The 18,345-nt window shown below is 46.0% G+C and overlaps 1 protein-coding gene across 1 annotated transcript; it reads right to left on the bottom strand.

Moving 5' to 3' along the window:
- Positions 1–15,701: 15,701 nt before the first annotated feature.
- Positions 15,702–18,290, bottom strand: N7473_004488 (Ty1/Copia family ribonuclease HI; the record flags this gene model as incomplete). Its single annotated transcript, XM_057150428.1, has 1 exon — positions 15,702–18,290. The coding sequence occupies one exon, from the start codon at positions 18,288–18,290 to the stop codon at positions 15,702–15,704; it is 2,589 nt and encodes an 862-aa protein (XP_057010538.1).
- Positions 18,291–18,345: the final 55 nt, after the last annotated feature.

Genomic DNA, 18,345 nt, shown 5'->3' with positions numbered 1-18,345 from the left:
TGATAGATGGGTATTCCAGGTCCTCGTCCAATGCCCCTGAATCTGTGCGGCGGGAGCCGCAGCTGAGCAAGATTACGTACAATATGTCTTTGCTTATTCTGAGCCAGTCAATATCCGCACCATGTCCCAACAACAATTTGACAACCTCACCGTGGCTTGCTCGGATTGCGTGATAAATTGGAGTGCGAAATCGTGCGTCCGACGTGTCCACATTTCCAGAATGATCTGACAGCAAGCTTGCGACTAATTGCGGTATATTCTGCTGACTGGCCGAGATCAAAGCTGAGCTTTCCTGGTGAGAGACGTTGAAACGCAGTAGTATTGGTATGAACACAGCCTTCGAATACCTGTTCAACCCAGTTAGTGCAAAAATAGCAGATGATGACTGGAGATAGTCTGCCACACGAAATAATAGTTCGAGGGGTAGTCGAAGGAGCATTGTCGATGTGATCTGATGAGATGTGACTCCGATTAAAGAGATAACGAAAGAAAACGAAACATGTTGTCAGAAAGACCGCAACTAATTGCGAATAAAGGATTATATACTGCAAATTCGGCAACGGTCCGTTAAGCAGAGGCGGATCCAGGGATGGCTTTAACCTCTGGCTCCTAGGAGGCAACCTGAAACAACCTGAGCTCAAATTACGCCCCCAGATTCCTAGGATCTTTAAGAATACAATGCGCAAGGATTCAATATTGTTTAATATCAACACACAATGAACACTTACGAACACGTGTTTGGATTTCTCAAAACTTGATGATGATTTTATATTTTGCTTTGCTCTCGTCTATTGAAAGTCCACCAAAAACAATCTATTTCGGAGATAAATGCCTCATCTCGAGCAGCCAATCCTTCTTCGAAAATCAATAAAGGTTCCTAGGAACTTTTGTATCCTAAAACCCGTCAGCTATTTCCAGAGGGAATAGTACGGGTCATACCATGACCAAGTACGCGGTTTTTTCTTTCCCACCTCGATAGTTCCAAGCCGGATATAGTAGAAGCTAGGCCACTTTGAGCAGAGTCTAGCTGCGTGATTGGCTGGACAGGACCTTGTGAACTTAAACGATTTAGGTCCAGACCGTTAGCGGGTTCCGGGGCGTCTAGAAAGAAAGCGCGTGTGTGGAGGGGAAACCGATTTCGAAATTGTCTGTAGTGCGGTACTACTAAGCTATGTAAGATCCTCCAAGACTGTGACTTAACGTTACTACGATATTTGAATGTATATATCGAACATGAAGAGATACTATTACACGTTCGAGCCACGAGCTTGACTATGAGAGGTTCTGCCCTTGTTATCAGGGACATAAAGCAGCAATTTGAAAATCCCCTAGCACTAACACCTTGGAATATCGATTTACTATCAGGGAGTTGCGTACTTTCACCATTTCACCACTTCACCACTTCACCACTTCACCACTTCACCACTTCACCACTTCACCACTTCACCACTTCACCACTTCACCACTTCACCACTTCACCACTTCACCACTTCACCACTTCACCACTTCACCACTTCACCACTTCACCACTTCACCACTTCACCACTTCACCACTTCACCACTTCACCACTTCACCACTTCACCACTTCACCACTTCACCACTTCACCACTTCACCACTTCACCACTTCACCACTTCACCACTTCACCACTTCACCACTTCACCACTTCACCACTTCACCACTTCACCACTTCACCACTTCACCACTTCACCATTTCATCACTCACAACTTCACGACTTTGTGCTCTGATGTTTGCTCGAAATACTCCTTGCGGCGTAAATCCACCCTCGCTACCATCTCAATATTCCTACGTTTATCATGCCTATTCCTTGATTTGGGTAAAGCGCGCTTTGCGGCGCAGATTTCCTCCCAAAAAACTTACGTATCACTTGACATCGGATTCATCAATCAGAGTAGATCTTCTAATCACTTGTAACATATACGTATTAGGTCAATCTAGCTAAACTATCTATTGTGCACAAAAGCGACAGAATCAAAACTGAAAGCAAAAGTTTGCTCAGAAAAAGTAATCGACTTATTAGATCTCTAGCACAGCGCGTAGGCTCTTTTTTCAATGCACAGGGATTTGCGGGGCTCCCGTCACGGGGGCACGCTCGGTCGGAGACGCTTTTCTGGTTCTTGCAACTGTCTTATAGTAGATATAATATGAACCCTTCGCTATGGCCCTTTTTGTTATTCTATCGTTCTTATCTAGTTCCTGCCAATTCTCTTCCTGTGCTATTTCTGTCACAAACTCTTCCTATGTCTGTACAAAACGACTTTCCTGGGACTCGGCTCCGGGTTCGTTTGTTACTTTTTGGATATAGGAACTCGGAGCAGCAGTGGTCTCTCTGGATAGGGAAAGACCCTCGTAGTTACTGGACCCGTGAGAATCCGTCTGATTGACCTAGGAACTTCGAGGGACACTCTAGCGCGATAGTGTCCGAGTTTGATGCCGGCCGGGATCTTCGGGGCGATTCTCCGGTGTTTAGAGCCGTGAGGTGGATCGCCGAGTGTGGGAACTATTCGACGAAAGCCCTAGTAGACAAGGAGTTGGAGAACGGTCTTTATATACCCCACTATCGGCATTCTCTAGAAACTTTTGATAACGTTTTTCCTGCTTATCCCAAAACTTGTGTATTTTGACTATAGTTGCGCGCTTGCCGCTACAGAACCGGGTAAACTCTAATTGTGGAATCCAAGAGCAGCCGCGAACTACCTTCCCCTAGTCCCTATCGATCAGTCCTTTCTATTTGATCTTCACCCAAACACAGGGAGGGTTCTTGTACTCTTTGTACGGATTACGCACTTCGGAGGTCACCCTATATATGTCCTCGACGTTATCGCGCGAATACCGCTAGTGTTTCTTGCCGGAGCTATCCTTGTCTCTTAGTGACGAAATGCGAGATTCTTTATCTGAGATATTGCGTATTTCCTTATTTTCGTAATTAGGGCGATATTTAAATCTATACATAGCCGATTGACGTGGTCTAGATCGGATAATCACAAACGTCGACCCGCGGAAAGTTCCCCATCTATCAATAAGATCGTCGTGGACTGGGGTGCTGTTGGATAGCTGACTAGATAAAGGGCCCGGCAGTGGATCTAAGCGGCCGAGACTTTCACTGTCTTCAGAGGCTGGATCGTCGTGGTTCTGCAAAGTGTCGTCTCTTTGGCTATATAGGGTAGTCCTAACTCTATCACGAGACACCCCCCTCAAAGATGTCTCGGCAGTAGCTCCCGAGTGTGAGTCTACTTCGCTTATATCGGTATCACTGTCGTCTCCTGCTTTTATAGTAGCTGCGGTAGGGGCCTTGTGCGCTGTAGAGGATGACTGTTCACTAGCATAGGAACTGCTCTGACCTTCGTGCCCAACGTCGTCGTGTTGTTCATGTCGGCTGCTAGCATCAGACAAAACTGCTTGATCCACAGCCATTGCAGCCTTTGCGGGGTGTAATTTTCCTTCATTTACTGCTAGTTCGATCTGTTCAAGACCTGAATCTCTCGGCTTCCCTTTGCTTAGCTTTTTGATACCGCTTATAGAGCTGTGCGGTGGTGGCATGATGAGAACCTCGATAGTCAAATGAGTGATTGAATCAAATGTTCATTGGGTTTCTGTAGCATATTATATATTCGAAGAGTCGCTTCAAATATTTACAGAATACTGTAGTACGAACATACTTTGTTGCTGCTAGCTCGGACTCTTGGTAATTTATCCAATTCGTTAATCAAATGTGAGGTGATCATAAAGTCCATATATCTCTCTTGTGTACAAACTCCAAGATCTTGATATCGGTGAACACGCATTGCAATACAAGTAGCTGCGGCTTATATCTTATCCACAGATCGCTAGCAATTCAAATGGAACTGTTGTAAGCAGATGAACTCAAGAAAATTGACATCCCCATCATATAGCAAATCTTGAGGCATACCACCTCCTCCAGATGTTTTTAGAACATCTCTGTAACCTGACAGTGCAAATAATCTAAACATAGCTCCGTGTCCTTCATAACCCGTCAAGCTTCTGCCACCCCTACCAGAAATATTGAGGTATACTCTTCAGAAGTGACAGCTAATCTAGAAAAATAATGACTTACTCTTGTACCGCTACACAAGATCGCCGTTGCAAATGCTAAGCACTCGTATTAGTCGCTAGGATTTTGTACAGCCCGATTCGTACACGACGGAAAGTACATGCTCCTCTAGACGGTTTTATCACTGCGATCACTCGAAATTGTAACCCGATAAATAGATTCAAGATTCATAAAAGTTAAATGCTTAGCTTAAGTAGCATTGTACAGTTTAGTATAATTCATTATTTAAAATTTGCGCAGTTGGAGTTCTTATTGAGCGTGTGTTTTCAAGATTATTTACGTGACTTTATAAAGTAGACCGGGAACGATATCACGTTTAGAGCATCGAATACAGCACTACAGATACTGAAAGCTATAAGAATGTGTAATGCAATATGTTTACTAGAGGTACTGCTGTCTTAAGTTTAAATTAAAATTTCTCTCTCGCTTCTTAATAGACATTATAAACGGAAAAGACTCTACCGCCAAGTTTCGTTCTTCGTCCGCTTAGCCTTAGAGAACACTCCGACGGTTCTGAATTTGAAAGTGCGTGAGTATCTTATGCTGCTTTTTAACCTCTTCTAACAAGTAAAACTTGTAAAATACAAAAAGGGTTAAGACAATCACTATCGTCGACCCTGTCACGACGACTATTGCTATAGCTATGACTGACTAGTTCCGGCCCTTAGATGTGCACACGTTGATAAGCGTAGTAAGCAACCTAGCAGCAGTATTCAAGGATATTGGCCTGACCTAATTCAGCTCTAACTCAATATACCGATCGGTAGTAAACTTATATAAATAATTTGTTGATTAGCTATACGTAATTCATCCGAAGCTTAGGCTGACGCAATAGCTAAACTAAAGCCGCAAACCCGCTTGCAAATAGAATATATACAATGACTAATAGCGGAGGATTCTGTATAGTGTGAAGGATTGCACGACCGGTGCTATTAGTATTCAATACTTTTTCTATCTGGCTCGACCCTTACAACGTGGTAAAAGTGCCAGGTACCACAAGATACCCAGCTAGAAGAGCCTAGTTTGCGACACTGATCGTAAGGTTGTATCGCACCTCCATATTTTCTTCCTCTTCAAGCATTTTTATATACCGAGATTCTGCAATGCAGTGCTTATCAGTTCTTTGCACCGAGATATCGCGGATAGTAGGGGAGCGTGTTATGATCTCCGATGAAGACCTTATTATATACAAGTTATTTAGTCAGGATTCTAGGCACAAAGCTTGATATTTATCACAAGGAGGCCTACGGAATCCAGAATTTATATGTAAGCAAGTTTTTGATTATGTTTAGAATCTGCGATTCCTGCTATGGAAGGGTTTATGAGGACTTTACAAATATCAGAAAACGGGTGCAACGCAATAGTCGCTCCGGAAGTCACTATTGAAGCCGTCTTAAAAAATTGATTCTTCAAGTCTTCTAGTTATAACCTGACTTAGAAACTTATAGCTGCTATAAAGCAGAGACGATATCCCGTTATAATCTATGTATAAATCTCTATGGCGGCGTGGCTAGATCTTGTTAATGATGACGGACTTTGGTCTTTGGTTGACTTTTCCCGACTCGAAGAGCTTGTCTAGGGATTACCGCACCCTAAATCTCAATGTCCGTACCTCCTTTACTTTGTCGGAGGGCCAAGTCGAATTCGAGCTCTGCGTGCCCTCTTCCCTCTAAACAATATGACTCGATAAGGTAGTACGGGTCTCGTGAATCTCTATATTAGTACTAATACGACCTGCTCCAAAAACCCTATTCTTTTCGCTGAAAGCAATCTAGGGCTTCACAAATACAAAGGTCAACGTAGCAAACCCTCTTCCTAATCTACTAAGACATCGTGCAAAAGGCATATAGTCCTACTAGGAGACTTATCGCGATCCTTAGAAGCTCTGCAACAAATCATCTAAGGGTAGCTTCTACTACCCTAGACTTAGATTATATGTTTATTTATCGACTCCGTGTTAGACAGGAGGGCCGCACAAGAGTTCCTGGCAGAACCTGGCCGGCGCCTAGCGTTTGGGAAACAGCCAGTAATATCATCTATGCGCGTTGTTATTGTCCTGACGAGGCAAGAAAGTTCAAGTTCGGGAACTATAGAGTTAAATATAGTGGAGATTGGGTTGGAGACTAAAGAAGTTATCTTTCTCGATCTGAGACGAAGGAGTGATTTGTCAGATATCGCTATGTTCGAGCCTCTTCGCCGGCTCCTCTAAGCTCGCCTGACACAAATTCGAGATAAGGAGGAAAGGGAAAGGCGCTTATTCTCTGCAGTTTATCTGAATGCGTTCTAGAAAGCGAACCTCACGGATAAAGCCCGATTCTCTAATCGGGGCTCTTTGGATCTGTTAGCAATCGCCCGCTAAGGCTTTCCTCCCGCCTATGTCTAAGTCAACCACGTCCGTCGACACTTTAATCAATTTACAGCCCCTTCGTTGTCGCAGGAACAAAGGAATGAATTCATTGCTTCGGCGCTTCTCATAGATGCTTATCCACCGGGTATACATAGTAAGTCTCTATCTCGTGATTATATTCGCCGTGTAAATGCTAACTGTTCTAGGGTTCCTACCGGCTATTGTCTTTGCGACTTTGTACGAGGAAACATACAAACCGCTATTATGCCACTACTCTGCAGAGGGTTCTATAGGAATTACTCGTTGTTTTGAGAATCTAGTCACACAAATAACCCCTTTGAGGTCGTCTGCGATAATTCGGAGGGACTGTATACAGCGATTCTATCAGCAATATAGGCAATCGGTCTCTTCAACCGTCTGCCTAGTGTGCTTGTTTCGCCCACCAGAGCATATACTACTATATCAGCATAGTATCTGCGAGAATTATTTGACCATTTTCGGTAAGCCAAGTCACCAAGCCGAGTACCATATCGAGCTAAGTCGGTGCCCGATTTGCAATGACGAGTGTGGTATTGTGTTCCGCTAACTCCCACCGACCAAGCATCCCATCATCCTTAGCCTCGATAGCGGCGGAGTTCGAGGTATCATTCAACCTGGTCTTCTTATAGTTCTTAAGACTCGTCTAGGGGTTTCCATTAGGGAAATAGTCGATCTTTGTGTTGGAACTAGTGTCGGTAGGTCCAAGTTTCACTATCTGCACAAGTAACGCTCACAAGACCTCTTAGGGGCCTTAACAGCCATAGAAATATTCCTTAACTAGTCTTCTGTCACCGACTGTTTCCAAAAATTTCCGACACTAGCACGAAAGATCTTTCGCGGCTATAGCATACCGTTCTTGCTCCGTTGGTTACACTAGATTAGCTCAGCATTCAACCTCTTCAAAGGCAGCCGATATAATGCTCAGGGGCTGATTGAAGTGCTTCAAGATACCGTAAGACCAGACCGTCGGATCTTTGATGTCTCCAGAGCATCGCCGGTTAGATGTCGAGTCGCTGTTGTAGCTAGTCGTACTGCAGACGGAAAAGCCTGCGTTATAGCGAATTATCGCGGTCCTGGCTAGCGAGACCCTAATGCGGCCTACCAGTTTTGGACACCTAGGGGCGAGCTCGAAAACCCATTTCTATAGCAGGCGTAAGTGCTTTCACTGAGACCCTATACGAACCTGCTATAAAGGAAGCCGCTAACACAGTCTGCAGGGCAGCATCTAGCGTAGCCGCACTATTGTAAGCCCCTCCCCCTCACAATGTTACGGATATGTTGCTAACTAAACCAAGTTACTTTTCCACCTAAACCCTACCTGGCCTAGGCAGTTTGCAGGATAGAGGGGTGCGAGCCAACAATCCCCTGGCGATCGCGCTTCGAGAATCCAGCGTTATCTAGCCTACAGCCAAGAAGCACGACTTGCTCCTATCGGTGGGAACGGGGTTTTCATCACCCTCGGCCCGGCCCCTAAAAAGTCGCTTTCGAAAACTCTATGACGGTGCTCTGCCTCGACTGATTCAAGCCACTTTACACTCACCATATATGGATAGGGCACAGGGATTTGCGGAAGCCTTGAATTATCTCCCACTGTCCGCCCGATCCGACGTACTCCACTTAGATCAAGCCATCCCCGGCCCGCTCCCTGATTTAGACGACATCACGCAGCTGCCGATGTTGTTATTATTGGTATTTACCGTGTCGGACGAGCTAGTCAGAACGATGCTCGTATTAGCAACATTTTTCTTTGAAATAGATAAGTTTCCTAAAAATCAAGGGATGCTTTACTGTCGAGGTTCCGTGCTGTGTACCCACCCACGGTCGGCAGAAATCGTCTATCACGTTTTGACGGAATTTCCCGGGGCAGCGAGATTTCAAACTAGGATAGGCGAGCATTTAGGCAACGTAGACCTCTAAGACTGCTGTACAGGCTGTGGGTATTTCCGCAAGGAAATTACGTTTTAGGTGTATAGCCTAGAAGAAGAAATCACGATTGAAATTGCTGATAAGGATTTCCATCATCGAATTAGGGGTATGCCAAAATCCGTGCATAACCTCTTGGCCAATTAGAAAGCCTACACTCTATTTAGCCGTCCCGATTATTAAATGCCCGTTTGGCCTCCGAACAGGCGCTGTTACTATATGCGAGGCCAGAAACGCCGAATACAAATTAAGGAATTGTTATCAAAAAGAAGAAAAATGTAACCGTAATGTTTGTAGCGGGCCAATCACAGTACGTAGGTAGGGGGGAGGGTAGACGCTCTTTTTGTTTTGCTTCAACGCCGAAGGTCTTTCTGCGACAATGCATATTCCCACTGCAAAACCCCGTCTTTAGTGGTTAACGTCTCGAGGGTTTATTAATATTCTATCTCGCAAAAGGTTAATTCGATTGTTATCAATAATATTCCAGATCCTAATAAACCTTCTACCTTACTCAACAACTTAACTGTTTTTAGTTAGCAGTTTCATAGGCGCACTGAAACATCTATAAAGACTGTCCGCGCTGCTCAACATATCTAGTACATTTTATTTACGCTATTACCCACTATATCTAATTGATTACTTGCACGCTTTCTTATAGCAAAAAATGTCCACTCCAAAAATCACAGATCATAGATACAGTGCCCCTAGCATCTACAGCCGGAATACTAATTTAGTTAAGATACTACCTATAAACCCCCCGCCGCTCAACTTTCCTAGCGCCGGTATAAGGCCTGAGATTACTGTATTAGATTATCACCTAGCCAAATACCGTAGATCCACGATAGCCTTAGAGACTACTCACTTACGCTTACGGCGCTAGAAAAATAGCCCTCCGCAAACTCTGTTGTAGTTAAAAGATGAAAAGCTGCGCTAACACAACTAATAAGAACGTAAGAACGACTTCTATAGGAAGTTATTCCAGATTTTTCACTAACTTGCCGATACGGTAATAGACACTATCCAAACCCTAGCTTTGGAGTATTATTTCAATCCCGCCGCTGTCCCTGCCAAAGACCCGCGCTTGATCTGAGCCGTTATTCTCTTGCAGATCGCGCTTAACAAATCTCATACGAATAAGTCCGAGGCAATCAACTAATAGAAAGAACAATACGGAATACAGACGAATAACGATTCACTAACTGAATAGCTATGAAAGCTGGTTTTTTCGATAAATCGCTGAGTCTGGAATCTGGGATTCAGGGATAGCATCAGATCTCGGCGAACATAAGCGACCGGTAGGCTTAGCTTTGCAGATTACGTTGTTATTCCATTGATTGTACCCCGGCTAGAAGACTAATCTAAGCTAACAAAACATCCGACTTTCAAGAAAGATTTATGTAAATACCTCTCAATTTTCAAAGTAGAATCTTCGTTATAGCGTTGCAAAATCCTTCTCGCCGCTTCAGGAAGTAGCGCTAACTAACGAGAAGTTAATCGTGACGATAACCTATGATACAGAGATATCAAATTTTGGATCTTGCATTCCAGTTGCGTAGACTGGAAGTCTAGATATACTAGCTGGTCTTGTAGAAAATGACACAGTTTCAGAAGCGAATTGGAGCTCTTGAAACTGCCAAGAGACCTAGTGAAAAGCACTGCGGCTCGGCACATTTTTAACAACGCTGCGGAGTCTTACCAGGTGCGGTAGACGGCAGCGTGTCTAATGCTCGGGATCACATATCGCTATTTTCGAATCGTCGCAATGATTGTATAAATAGGTTGTGACTATGACTGTAGGTTTTTCTTCAGTCTTACCAAGAACCAGAAAGCCTTATGTAGCTTAACAGCTTCTGGACAGGTCCATCCGTGGGCGAGAGATTCTTGTGGCAGGTATTGCTGGAGGAAGTGGAAGCAACAATTCTCCAAAAGACCTTGCATTTCTCGTAATATAAGATGCTGGGCTTTGAATAGGAGAGATACTCGAGGAGACCCTAGTCGGCTATCAGCACTGCTCTAGTGTAACACAGTCGCATTCGCGCCATCTTTGTCATTACCATCTCTTACCATCGTTTATATTATATCGTACAAGAGAGACCGTACTGATTCAATCTGCTAGAGTTGAGAGATAAGATCGGAAGCTTTGCAAAGGGTCATCGTCTCATAGAGAATCTACTCTTTATAAGCGAAAGCTCCTCGTGAAGGTGAGGGCTAAATATTTATAGGACAGCCCATCCTTACTAGACCCTTTATAACTCCGCCTCTTTAAAGATACTACACCCAGATATTGAAGGCATCTTTATAAGGCCGGTAATCCGAAATCTATTGCGCGGCTTTGTATAAATTCACTAGGTCTGCCCCTACAAGCCTATACCATTTCCCAGAGACCCGCTAGGTAGTAGATCATAGCAATTGTCTTGAATTTGGTTGTGGGAATTATGCTTCTTGCTATCGTTGCGGTGAGTGAATCTGATCTCTCTCATATAGCAAGCTAACCGCCAATTAGCTTTCCTATCCAGTGAAACAGCCGGGCAAGCATCTGCATCATCGGGTATGAACATCTCGGACCTAGGTAAGCCATATGCTAATTTCAGGAGTCGCCGCGAGCACATTATTCCCATTCGAGATATGCAAGGGTCAGAGAGCCACATGGGTTTTCTAGTAGGTCCACTAGTCATACTTTTATCATATCTGTTGACCGAGTTACATAACGCTCTTTGGGACACGATCCAGCTTCTCAATTGTCGCGAAGTGAACACATTCGTCCCCGACACCGCCACCACGAGTAGCTGATTTCGAGTGATGCATAATGGATCAGCTAAGACTATAGAGGACTCCTGTCATGAAACTAGTTGGATTTACCTGCTTTAAAGGGCAGTAATTAGATAGACATTGAATCTCGACTAAAATCTTGCACGAAAAAGATTCCCCAGGATGCACCAACAGTTTAGGCCTGGATCGTCGAACCTCAAGAGGGCCCTTTGGCCAGCCACCCAGCTAGCCTCTACTCAGAGACGTCTAGCCTCTGCTTATCTGGCTTAGAATAATTAGAGTGGGATACTAGGAAAGAAAGCGTGCGTCTGGAGGAGAAAATATTTTCAATATTCTTAGTATCTAAAAGAGCTCAGAAAGATAAGTCGACTCCCAATTCAGCATAGAAAACAAAGCCAAGATCCATCAAACATTTGAAATGTTTAGTATCACTGCCTCTGAAAACATGTCAAAGACATACACCTTTACTCCAATGGAATCAGCCCCCTTTTGAAATACCATTCTGCTGTATGTACCAGGCCAGACGGTCCCAAATGCTATCCGGTCGGATCAGCGGCTCGATCGTGGAAGGCTTTTGTTCGATTAGCGGCGAATTCTGTCCCACAGCTTCATAATCGCGTGGTGTTTTCCGTCCTGTTGGTTTGGATTGCTGCTCCTATAATCTCTTCAGCGGTAAGGCCGAATCAACCCTAGAAAGTGGCCATCTTACGATTTTCGCACGACTAGGAGGTGCACTATCAGGATGGGAATGGTACGTGAATATCTGCCCGTCTGGCATTTCCATGATAAGCCAGCTTTTTATCGCATATAGAAGCCAAAATTCATTATGGCGGCGCAAGAGATTATTTCGACGTTTCCGCAACTGTTCTTTTTTAACGCGACTCAGAGAAGTAGCCATTGGGGAGTCGTTTTCTGTAGTTGACCATATGTCTTGACTCTGTCGTATTTATGTGTGGAGACTCCAGGTGCCAACAAATGTCTATTTGCGCTTGGGCCTTTTCTAAGTCCCCGTACCAGCATTAAAATGCCGGCCGATGAAACAACTTTCAACACACGTCAATCCTGTTGTTGTTGAAGCTTCAACGCCTCAACAGCTCTCACCTTCATGATGGCTTTCTTAACTGGAGGCACCTCAGATTAAACTTGCAGCTGGGCTTCTTGCGAGAATTTGCAGGCCGGAAGATTATCTTCTAGCACGTTGCCTGTTTCAAAGAATGTTGAGGAAGGCTAGATCCAACCGTCATTGAAGTCTAGTATAAATAGGCGATATTGATGGTTGTGCGGATGTGGCGGTAGACGGTTAGGTTCGTTCGCGTCCTTAAAAGGCTTGTCGCATCTCACTTCACACCGTGACGTTTTTCGCACATTTACAAGTTCACAAAATCTTGCACCACGTCGTCTGTGCGCAACTCGACCTATGTCAAACCTAACACTATGGACTGGGCCCCGTATTTCTCAATGCAGGCTGGTTGTGATGAAATTACTTTCTTGAGATTCCTTGTATGCGTGATGTGGAGGATGGCGGAAGACCCACTCTGCACCACCCGACCGACAGCCCAAGCACCCTTTCGAGTTTCGATCCCCGATAAATTTGAGCTGACCACGAATCATACCAGCATGTGGAATGGGAATACGTCTCTTCAAAGACAAGTTCCTGGTGTTACTTGGCCATATCCTCACAAAAGTCGATCAATTAGCTGGTCACGCTTTCTCAGAACGGGGAGGCAAGTAGCTCTGAGGCGACTGGCTCAGACGGTCCACCAAAGCTCCCTGCGATTCTTATCGATGGTTCTCTACGCAGACTCGTCGTCGGATTCGCATTTGAAATTAGATGACCCGAACAACACAGACGCAGTCAGGTCACATTTTAGCGATTCCATAAAACACAAACCACGTTCGGGCTTGGGATATACGGCGGTGTTACTGTTGTTCCGATATATATCTACTGCAGGGTTAAAAAATCCCCCAACCGGCACCCAAGTGCACATGCAACGACTGGTGCTTCACATCCTGCATCATATGAACAGCGATTATTTATTGCAGCCTCCTCCAACATCTTCCGAAAGAGATGACTCAAACTCAGGAATGAAAAAGTGTTAAGCGATAATTCATCGATATGTGTTCGTTCTCTTAATAGGCGGTTTCACAGAATGTTGCGAAGCCTTGACTGGATCGTGTACTTGCTTGCCATTGGCAACTGGGAGCTTCTTTGTGCATTCAGTGGGGCGATCCCGACTACTATCCGTCGAGACATGGAGTGGTAACTTACCGCCTGAACAGGGGTTATACTCAGTGACCCACTTTCTCGTATGTTTTGTATAGTAATTTGGTATCTTCGGCATTGCGGACGTCGTAACACCGCGTACCTTAGCCATACATGGGGTATTTCACCCCAGGACATTCGTTCTTTCTTCAATCAATCAACCTTTGCATCCAAGATTGGTTCCGCTTGCTCCTATCCTCGACCTCATTCGCCTATTAGGATTACTAGCCATTACTGTCGCAGCTTGCTCCGACACTATCCTATTAGGCCGTTTTTTGGCGGATTGTCCAATCTTTTTGGTTAGATTGGTAGGATAAAGCTTGACGATTTGCTTCAACTATACTGGAGAGTGACTTGCATAGCCACTTCTACACTTTCATATTTCCGTGGCCTACATTGGGGTGGTCACAGGCGGGTAGGAAGTGCCGTGGTGCACAGAGGCTTTCTTGCGATGCGCTTATGTTTAGGCCGTACTAAAGTATTTCAATTGAGTCCTACCGCTTTTGTGTTTTTTGAAGAAATGTGAAAAATTACCATACGACGGATTTCAAAAAACAGGCGCAACAGGCGTCGGATCGCCGATACCGGATTTCCACCGTGCTTGAATTTACCCATGCTTTTTGACTTCAAGTACATGCTGGTATAGTGAGGTCATCGATTCAAGAACATGTTAGGAATTGCTCTTGACTTTTGTGTCTAACATTTTTCACCTCACTATCAAGCCCCACCTAACCCCCTTCACTACAGTACAGGCCGACGTATATTCAAAAAGATCCATTCATAACCTCTCTGCGCGTGTTCATGCTCACCATAAATGTTCTTACGTATATACACGATCTATTCGGCAGAATCCCTCCGCGTTCATATTCCGGTAGCTTAAGACAAGAAGCCTACTGAAAGTATATCGTCACCTAGGGTGTGATACATGGTATACGTTGGCATTGAGATCTATCAGCACAAGCTAAAAGTGTATGGACTAGTATGCATATTTAGCGAATGAGATCCAGCGGAACCAATTCAAGATTAAAATGATTGATTGATAAAATGAGTGGCACGCAGAGGACATGTTAAATACACAACTGCAGAGTTAGTCCATAGTTGATATGTGGATGGGACTAATTCCTCCGTGTCTTAGAGGATCCATGGGATACTTGAGAGTGACTTGAAAGTGTTGTCTCGGAACCCCGTAATTACATACAAAACACCAAGAAAGGCGGGGGACGAAGGAAACCAATAGGAGGCAGCTGTAAGTAGCTGCTCCATGTTCTGACAAGATCATTCAGTTGCGACAGCCCGCCTGTCACCTTGGCGGCCATTTTGTCCTGTTGTGATTTTGAGGCTTGTGCAGATCCGGAACCAAGCCGCATCACCGGAATCAATTCTCGAGTACCTATATGTAGCGTTATATGACACTGGGGAACCGCGTCGAGATAGGCTAGTTAGTTTTGAGCGATCTGGTTGGCGGAGGCCGAAGTGTTGATCGTACCTCCAGCGCTTCTTCCTTCTCTCTCCTCTCCAACCTCACTGTCTTAGTATTCGCTGCGGGATGCGCTCTTATCCCGAAGAATAGGCTCATACCACCCGTTAGGTTGATTTACAATCAGCTTCATCCTCTACCGGGGCCCTTTTGAGAAAAGCAATCAGGCTTCCTTTTATATTTTACAACATATGTACTAAATCAAGTTATGAGCGCAATCTTCGGCCGTTGGATCCCCCGGGGCACTGATTCAAGACGACGGATCGGCTCTCGGGAAGCGTCTGCGACATCGAGCATCGGTCGGCTGAGAATTGTCCCGGCAGCTACAATGCAAGATTTTCAATCAACTGAAATCCAGCAAGCCTTTGTTGTGTGACAACTTCAATAACAAAGAACGGTTGAATATCTCGCTCCATTCCATCCACTTTAGATCAATAATGGGATGCGCTCTCCCAGTCGGGCCGAGCAGATAAAGCTTGTTTAATTTCTGCATAGTGACGAACTATCAGCTACGGGTATGCATCCGTATGAGAACTAGCGAATTGAGAGATAACGAGTGGATTGATTCTTCTTCCCTAAACATGAGCGGGGGGCTCTGTTGAAGTACCCCCATGGGATCAGCGACGGAGCAGACTTCACGTCCGTAACTCCGATGTTGTCAATATACCTGCGACTACATACAAAAGACCAAAGAAATGTGGGTACTCGATGAATAAGCATATTGCTAGTGGTAAAATACCACCCAAGTTCGACACACCCCCTCAGCGAGTGCCCACAGGTGGAAAGTGGCTACACCTCGCTGGCGGTCATCACGATATCTTCCATGCCTAGCTGGCGAACGAATTCCACGAACTTCTGCCGGGGAAGAAGCTTCGTAAGGCCGTCGGCCACCATATTCGCTGATGGTACCCATTCAACTGGTATCCGCTTATTTTGAACCTCTTGACGGAGCCAGTGATGGTGTATATCCACATGGCGAAGCTTCGTGCGCAGCTGGGGAGTCTCTTTCGTCAAAAGTCCAACGGTCTGCTGGTTATCGCAGCGCAGAGATAATGGTTGACCAGGTGAGAAACGGATAGTATGAAAGAGACGCGCCCACATGCAAAGTGACCTTCCTGCCTCCGATAGAGCGAGCAGCTCAGCTTCGGTAGTACTGGTAGTAACGGTCTTCTGCTTAGAGGCCTTCCAGTCAACCGGTCCTCCAAATAATAGGCAGATGTATCCCTCTGAGCTTTTCCGGTCGGGATTATCGCCGTATGATGCATCGCTAAAGAACTGCACTGCTTGCGTCTCTTCCCCTGGTGTAGGCGTTTTGAAGCAGATCGCTCGGTTCTTCGTCTGGTAGAGGTATGCGATGAGACGGTTGATACCGTGGATGTGGGAAGGTGAGGGATTTGACAGGAACTGAGCTAGCGCCGCGGTGGATTTGGCAGAATCTACCCTGGTGATGGTAGTGGCGTACTGTGCAGATCCGACCTTCTCACTGAACTCGTGTATCTGGCCATCGGTGGCGGTTCCATCGAAATATTCCAGGGTCGTCGCCGGTAGAGGGGTCTCGTAACGTCTCTCGCTAGTGAGATGGTACCGGTTAGCCATAGTAGTGATGTACGTATCTTGACATAACCAGAGAGCGCCCTTTTGACGATTCCTGACGATTCGAATACCCAGAAACCACTGAGCTTCGCCCATTTCCCTGAGTTCCCAGGCCAGTCGGAGCTGTTGACAGATTTGACTAGCTTTCTGGCGTTGACTAGGGTGGCTGACAACGATGATATCGTCCACGTAGAAGAAAACGATAACTCCATCGGTGGCAAAGAGACAGAGATCTTCCTGAACGACTGTGAGACCAAGAGACGTGAGTATCCGCGAGGCCTCTCGCTGCCAGAGGCGTGGAGACTTCCGCAGACCGTACAGTGCTCGGAGGAGCTTCCAGCACCTCATCTTCCTATTACCAGAGAATAGTCCAGGAGGCAGTTCCACATAGACTTCTTCGTCAAGCAGGCTGTTCAGAAATGCGTTAACAGCATCAAACTGAGCCGTATCAAGATCAAAAGCGGCAACGAGGGCGAAGATAGCTCGAGCCGTGCGAACTGCTAAGGTAGCGGAATACTTCTCTTCGGCGGTGATGGCCTGGAGATCTCCGCGCACGCAGATTCTTGCTTTGTATTTGATCATGAATCCATCGCTGTCGAATTTGTACGTGAACACCCATTTCAGCGGCAAGACCTGGACGCCACGGTCAGTTGGTCGCTGCACTTCTTGGTAGGTGCCCTTTCTTTCCAGTGTTTTAACCTCCTCATGCGCTGCATTGACGAATCCATCGCGGTGAGGGTGTTTCATCAGCTCATACCAGTTCTCTGGCTCTGGGGGTAAGTCGTCTCGGTGAGGTCTTCGGTACTGCTGTGGAGGATTTAGGCCTGTTGCGAACGCTGCTAACGCGCCATAATGGTGTTCTTCAGGTGCTTCGAGCGATACGAACTGCGCAATGTCCTCACGGCCTCTTCTCCTCTTGCCGGTGACGATGTTCCCTTTCGAGATCGACGAACTGATATCTCTAGGCGCAAGGGCACCGATCGGGCGATACCCTTCAATCTCTGTGGTCTGAGAGGTCTCCAGCTCTTGTTGCAACTGTGTAGCCGGGTCTAGTGCTACAGAGGTCGCTAGATCTGTTGCTGTTAACCTTGGCGTTTCTCTTAACGCCGGTGTAGGCGTGACATCATGAGGGAACGCTCCAGGTGGTTGAATTGATGCAGTCGATCTCCCTACTGCCGGAGGGGGTAGAGGGACGCCCACCGAAGGCGTCGGCGAGGGTGTTATCGGTTGATCCGCCTGCGGGCGTGAGGAAACTGCTTCCTGTGGTTTCCCTGCTCCTGCCGCAGTGCTCCTGTCCGCTAACTCCTGCTGAGGCTGCTGAATGCCTCCTTGCTGCTGTGGTGGGAGCTCTTCAAGTCCCATTTGTATAGAGAATGGCTGGTAAGTCTCCTCATCATCATCCCCAATTGACCATGGCATAGCTTCGATCACATCTCTAACTGGCGGTGCTTCGAGGTCTTTTGGGTCGAAGCGAGCGTTCTCATCGAATACAACGTCGCGAACGTCTCTGACAGCACCTCTCTGTGGAAACCACACCCTCCAAATATTTGAAGCGGTATAACCGACAAGATAACCGATCTCTGCGCGTTCTTGCATCTTCTCGGTTCGCGGTAGCCCGTAACGACGCACATACGCCTTACAACCGTATACCCGGAGGTTAGCGAGGTTTGGGCGAGGTTTTGGCTTGCTCTCATCGATCTCCGAGGCCTCCGACCAAGGGATGATCCACCGACCGTCTGGCAGCTTCGTGGGCGATCTGTTAATGATATAAACCGCCGCTTTCATCGCTTCTGGCCAGAGATTCTTCGGTAAGCCCGCATCTGTCAGGAAAGCTCTTGCC

This window comes from Penicillium subrubescens, assembly GCF_028828155.1.
Source record: "Penicillium subrubescens strain IBT 31985 chromosome Unknown utg000003l_segment0_segment0, whole genome shotgun sequence".
Lineage (NCBI taxonomy): Eukaryota > Fungi > Ascomycota > Eurotiomycetes > Eurotiales > Aspergillaceae > Penicillium > Penicillium subrubescens.
The sequence above is the reverse complement of the archived record's forward strand: the minus strand, read 5'-3'. Positions and strand labels throughout refer to the sequence as shown.